This window comes from Schistocerca nitens, unplaced genomic scaffold (genome assembly GCF_023898315.1).
Source record: "Schistocerca nitens isolate TAMUIC-IGC-003100 unplaced genomic scaffold, iqSchNite1.1 HiC_scaffold_376, whole genome shotgun sequence".
NCBI classification, from domain to species: domain Eukaryota; kingdom Metazoa; phylum Arthropoda; class Insecta; order Orthoptera; family Acrididae; genus Schistocerca; species Schistocerca nitens.
In genome coordinates, this window is record NW_026045910.1 from 4,655,242 (window position 1) to 4,661,785 (window position 6,544).

At 37.1% G+C, this 6,544-nt stretch overlaps 1 protein-coding gene across 1 annotated transcript in view; it reads left to right on the plus strand.

The window, feature by feature from the left end:
- Positions 1-5,413, plus strand: part of LOC126229634 (uncharacterized) — a 47,000-nt gene extending 41,587 nt beyond the window's left edge. Inside the window, exons 5-6 of the mRNA XM_049942375.1 lie at positions 5,102-5,246; positions 5,396-5,413. Coding sequence (XP_049798332.1) covers positions 5,102-5,246; positions 5,396-5,413 — 163 coding nt within the window. The remainder of the gene's footprint in view (positions 1-5,101; positions 5,247-5,395) is intronic.
- The last annotated feature ends 1,131 nt before the right edge of the window (positions 5,414-6,544 follow it).

Below are 6,544 nucleotides of genomic sequence, written 5' to 3' on the forward strand. Positions count from 1 at the left end.
TACCAACATTTTTCAGAACTTCCACTTACTTTGCACTCGATTCTAAGCTGCAGGTGGTTTTTTGGATGACAAAAACCAGAAAATAAAGTGCAGCTTAGATTCGGGTAAATACGGTAACTACGTATGGGGTGCACACTTGGCTTTTTTTTAGATTAGGTGACTGTCCATCCCATCCAGATAATGATAGCTTTAGGAAACACAGAAGTATCTGTGTAAGAGCAAAAGAAATACCTCCCCCATGTGAGAGTATTAAAATCATAATGGTAACCTGCAGAAGCATTCACAACAAAGTGCCAGAGTTTCAAGCTCACGTGATACTAGGTCTAGAAAGCTGTTTGAAACCTGAAACTGATAGCAGCGAGAGTTTTGGGGAAACTGCTAAGTGCATATCGAAAGAATGGGCAAATGAGAAATGGAGGGAGTGTATTTGTTGCAGTAGAGAAGAAACAAAAATCCACCAAGGTAGAAATTGAAGCTGCATGTGAGATTGTTTCGGCAAGACTCAGTGTCAGGGGTGGGCATAAAATGATAATTGGATCCTTCTATTCATCTCTTGATGTAACTGAAAACCGTAGAAAAACCTCAGTTCACTTGTATGTAAGTTCCCCAATCACACTGTAATCATGGATGGAGGCTTTAATCATCCAACAGTAAACTGGAAAAATTACAGTTTTGTTAGTGTTGGTCATGATAAGATATCTTGTGAAACTTTAATAAATACGTTTTCTGAAAACTATTAGTACAGACAGTTAAGAACCCTACTCATGATGGAAATGTATCAGATCCAATGGGAGCAAATAGAACTGACCTATTTGAGGATTTCCACATTGAAATTGGTATCAGTAACTATGACATGGTTGTGGCAACAATAATTACCAAAGATCAAAGGACAACTAAAGCAAGCAGAAAGATATATATGTTCTGTAAATTAGATAAAAAACCAGTAGTATCATCTCAATTAGAAAATTGAAACTTTCAGCACAGAACAGGAGCATGTAGAGAAGCTCTGGCTCAAGTTTAAAAGAATAGTTGACCATGTACTGGAGAGATATGTACCCAGTACAACATTTCATAATGGGAGGGAACCTCCATGGTATTCAGCCACTGTAAAGAAACTTCTGCATAAAGCAAAGCATAGGGCTATAGATAGAGAGTTTCTGAATGAAACATGTTTGGCTGTCAACAGAGCATGCCTTCAATGACAACCATAGCAAATGTCAAGTGATCTTTCACAGAACCCAAAGAAATTTTGGTAGTATGTAAAAGTTGTTAGAAGCACCAAAGTTATTGTCCAGTCCCTAGAGAATGAGACAGGAACTGAAATTGAATGTAACAAATCAAAAGCTGAAATGCCTAACTCCATTTTCAAATGTTCCTTTACCAAGGAAAACCCAAGACAATTACCCCAATTTAATCCTCGTACCACTGAAAATATAAAGAAATAAATGTTAGTGTCAGTGGTATTGAGAAACAACTAGAATTGTTAAAACTGAACAAAGCTCCAGGGCTTGATGGAATCCCTGTCAGATTCTATACTGAATTTGCAGCTGAGTTAGCCCCTCTTCTAACTAAAATCTATGTAGATCCCTTGAACAAAAATCCATGCCCACTTCTTGGAAAAAGACACAGGTCTGTCTACAAAAAGGAGTGGTAGAAGTGATGCCCAAAACTAATGTCCAATATCCTTGACATCAATTTGTTGTAGAATCTTAGAACATATTCTGATCTCAAACATAATGAGGTATCCTGAACAGAATGACCTCCTGAATGCCAACCAGCATGAATTTGAAAATGATCGATCAAGTGAAATACAACTCACATTTTTCTCACGTGGCATACTGAAAGCATTGGATCAACTCAGTCAGATAGATACTACCTTTCTTGATTTCCACAAAGCATTTGACCCAGTACACACCAACACTTATTGTCCAAACTGTAGTCATATGGGGTATCAAGTGAAAATGTGTGACTGGATTTAGGACTTTTTGTTAGGGAGGATGCAACATTTATCTTGGATGGAAACAGATACCTGGGAGTAATACTTTGTATGGATGTGAAATGGGATGATCACATAGGTTCAGCCATGGGTAAAGCAGGTGGTAGACTTCATTTTATTGGTAGAATACTGAGGAAGTGTGATCAGTCTACAAAGGAGATTGCTTACAAGTCTCTCGCATGGCCAGTTCTTGGATATTGCTCAAGTGCGTGGGACCTGTACCAGGTAGGACTAAAAGTGGATACGAAAAGTATACAGAGAAGGGCAGCACAAATGGTCACAGGTCACTGGGACAAATCTTGAAGGTAGATGTAAACTATCCTGAGAAAGTCTATTAATAAAGTTTCAAGGACTAGCTGTAAATGATTACTCTAGGAATACACCACAATCCCATATTTATTGCTCACATAGGGACCATGAAGATAAGATTAGAATAATTACTGCATCCACAAAGATATTCAAACAGTCTTCCTGTGCTCCACAGAACAGGAAGGAACCCTAATAACTGGTACAATGAGATATACCCTCTGCCATGCACCTCACAGTGGTTTGCAGAATATAGATGTAGATGTATTTATTCAGATTTTTGGTCTAGTTGAGGTTGAAAATCAGTGTCAGACAAATTTAATTTATCCTGGGGGGGGGGGGGGGGGGGGGGGACGACCCCTAAGAAAGCTTTGTGGACAGTTCATTGCATTTATGTAAAGGTCATGAGTCTACTTCTGCTTGTGAATTCATTTTAAGGTCAGCATGCAGCAAAACTTGTCTCCACTAACACTATTGTCTGTGAACTGTTTGCTATAAGTATGCTGCTCTAAGTATTTAAGTCTTCTTTGAGGTCAGTATGGAAGGGTCAGTGGTTTTGGTCAGATATTGAAGAAGCTGTAAGTCTCAAAATCTGTTCTAGTCACTAGGTGCAATTAGATAGAGAGAAAACTTTGTGCAGAGAGTGTTAATAATATCAATGAATCACTGTTAGACTCGGCATCTCATACAGATACTTGGGTGTAATAGCAATAGGAATAGGTTGTTGGAAACATCATTGAACATAAAATTTGAATATGGTGTATGCATCAAAGCCAAGGACATTTTTAACTATAGGACCTGCCAACACTAAGGATGCTATAGCACCAGTCATATGCTTATATGTTAGTTGTCCAAGAAGCAGAATTTCACAATACCCATACCTCAAACCGAGTGATTTTTCTGTTATTAGTTGTGGTCCTTCAGTGCTCAAGTATGTGAAGTGGTTTGTAAGGGATACTGATCTGCTTATTTAAAAAAGATAAGTAACTAGTGTCACATGAGTAACATTCACAGTATTAATTTCTGTGGAGCAATAGAATCACAATGACATAGTGAGTTAATAGTCTTCATTTGGGTCATCACATTTTGGTCCTGGTAGTGGGCTACTAGGCTGACCACAGCAAACTTTTACCATACGTTTTGCATTGGAATAAGTCTGCAGATAGCTTGGTAATGAGGGAGTTCCATGGATGAATGCTTCTCAGCACATTCTAGGCGACTTGGGAATCAGCTACACTCTTGCTCACACAAATATCATTATCTTGCTAGGAAGTTAGTAAATGAGATAGTTCATTGACAAAGCTTGCTGTGCTGCTTGTGAACTTTCAGAAGCTTCAGCAAATAGATGCACTTATGGTAGAGAGGGATCTGAATTTCGTAACATCCGTGAATGAACATCTTGAACTGATGATAAATAGATCACATTTCTAATTAAGGATTCAGCATAGTATTTGTCACATAGACAAATGAAATTACAATTACAGCTGAGTTCTTGTAGATCCACATCCCAGGCTGCATTTAATTGCATTCTTTTCCTATGCTCAATGTACTCCAGCCTCATAGCTATTACATGGATTTTTGAGATGGCTCAAGCTGTAACATTGCTGAGCTTTCTGCAATTGATTTCAGGAAGCTTAACACTGTTGTCATTCATTTAACTGTTGAATTACATCCACACTTCTCAAACAAAACTTTACTTCATGCAGTTCAAGCAGTACATGAAAAAATTGTCCTAGCACACTATAAAGCTCAAAATAATGACAAGGATGTCCATTTTCCAAGTATCTCACAGGCATTTTTATAGAAATTACTCAGCATTTATTGCCACATAGAACTTTGTATAAACACATGAAATAAGTGTGGCATTATAGATTTGGAAACAGATATGTTCATAAGGTAAGCAATTTATGAGAAGAAAACATGTTGCAGTCAAGTCCAAAGATGAAACTGGCAGCTGCAGATGCAGGCAAAGTCTGAAGAGTGAAAGAAGCACAGTCTTGATGAATGCACTATCCATTATGAAATATACACTGATATCACTGTAAAATGCAGTTACACATTGACAGAAAAGTGATTTAGGGCAGGCTGTGGCTATCCTTATACTAGCTGGGCAGCTGGCTCAAATTGTGCACAACCATAGACCTCAGGCCAGGTGCTGTGCAGCATTCCCACATAATATTAAAGCAGATACACAAATCAACACTGCATAATTGATAACAATGTCCAGACATATCACTAGACTTAGGAAGTAAAATGTGTCTCCAAATTTTAAAGATCTTATGAAGTAATTTTATGCTTCTGTTGTGATTTTTAATAAGTAACAGTATTTTATATGGTTTTACATCAGAAGTTTGTCTGTTAGATAAGCACGGTTAATTACTCCTTTTTAGCCAACTGATGTGTAAATGGCTATATTGTAGAATTTTTAATTTATCATGATGCATTTTGGGTTACCCCATCATCAGATATGTGACACTAAGTCAGTTTGGACACTGAAGTGGTTACTGAATAATTATATGTAACAAGAGTATGATATTCTCATGTCACAGATATGATGATGAAGTAACCCAAAAAGCTTCAAGAGAAGTTAAAAATAATTTTTTTTTTAAATTGTGACCAAGACACGTGTATAATCATTAGTTCCAACATGGTCACAAATCCCCTCAAAGACTTCTTGTCTAAAATGATGACAGATATTTGCAATACTATGAATGAAAATTCACACAGTGTTCCATCACATGTATGCATATTTGCAATGAATAATTTTTCACAATTTTTTTATTTTTTTATTTTTTAAAGAGGAGAATTACCTTCGGTCTGGATGGGAATGATAATTGCTGTCCTATCTGGCATTGCAGTAGCCATTTCAGAATTAGGACAGAAGACATCCTCACTTGTTGGTGTTGCCATATCTGCGTCTCTTCTACCACCTGCAGTGAATACAGTAAGCTACAGCCATAGTCCTGTCCTTTTTATTATTGGTTATCATCATTGTTTTACAAACTCATAATGGACTAATTGTAATGAATAGAAGTTAATTGCATTTTTTTCTAATTTTGTGTGACTAATTTGTACTTTTTGGAATATTTGCAGATATTCATCCTAAATTAGATAAATTTCATAAAAATAAGTAAATATACAAATGCAGATGCTTCAGAGATGGACGGTTTATGTTTCCATGGCCTATAGTTCCTTTAAAGGGTTCAGATATTTAAAAGGCCTGCCAAAAAAGAAAAAAAAATGATTGTCTTACTAAATAACTATTTGTTGTGGTGCTAGTGCACCACTGTTTCTCAGCCTTGATCAGTGTCTGTTTGCTGTGACTTGTTTCATCAAAACAAACCAACTTAGGTTCAGTAGTCAGTTAACTGCAGAGTGTTCTTGCAACCAACTGAAAAATATTGTTTATGAGGTTCAGCACAAAATAAAAGCTATTAACTCTGCAATTTGTGTGCTGATAAAATGTGATCAATCAGTGGTGATCATCTTCAATGCGGTCCAATGAGCATCTACACTCATCTGTTAAAAACATTTATGCATTTCATTTTCTTTTGAAGATGTGCAGACGCTTTGCCACTTTGGACTTTATTCATTGAGTCATTCATTCATTATGTTCTGCAGGTTCCATCAAGAAAGTGAACCTCCAGGAACATTGGATAAGTCAAGGTATAAGTTAGCAAAAATGTAGTGTGCTGGGCATGGTGGTGGATGATTGAGTGATGGTGACAGGCCATGAAGCCCAGGGCAAACTCTGTTAACAATTACAAAGAGCTTTATTCATTTTAGTACATGGTACAGTGCCCTTCACTGCTGACCCTAGCTGTGGTTGATGAATGGACAGCATCTTCTATGTGGTATTGCTTCTAACACTCTGACAACTTAAAGTGTGAGTGGTGGATCTGGAATATATCCACTTATTCCCCCAAACCACCTTCCACTTCTTTACAAGATGACTTACTTGGAATTTGCAGCCACTCTTCTTTACTGAATAGCCGGCTGCTGGAAACCCTCTTGACTTCTTCTCCGGCGAATAACACTAGGTACAGGAATTTTTAGACTCCTTCTACTTATGAAATAAGTAGACATACAAACTTTACTTTTCGTCAACTAACAATGTATTTGACCTCCATACACAATAAATATTTCACTTTCCACATGAATATGTAACTTCCTGAAAGTCTCTCTTACAGTCAGATGTTAGAAACAAGTTGAGTTACAGTTAAAAGAAAGTTGGCTTGGATA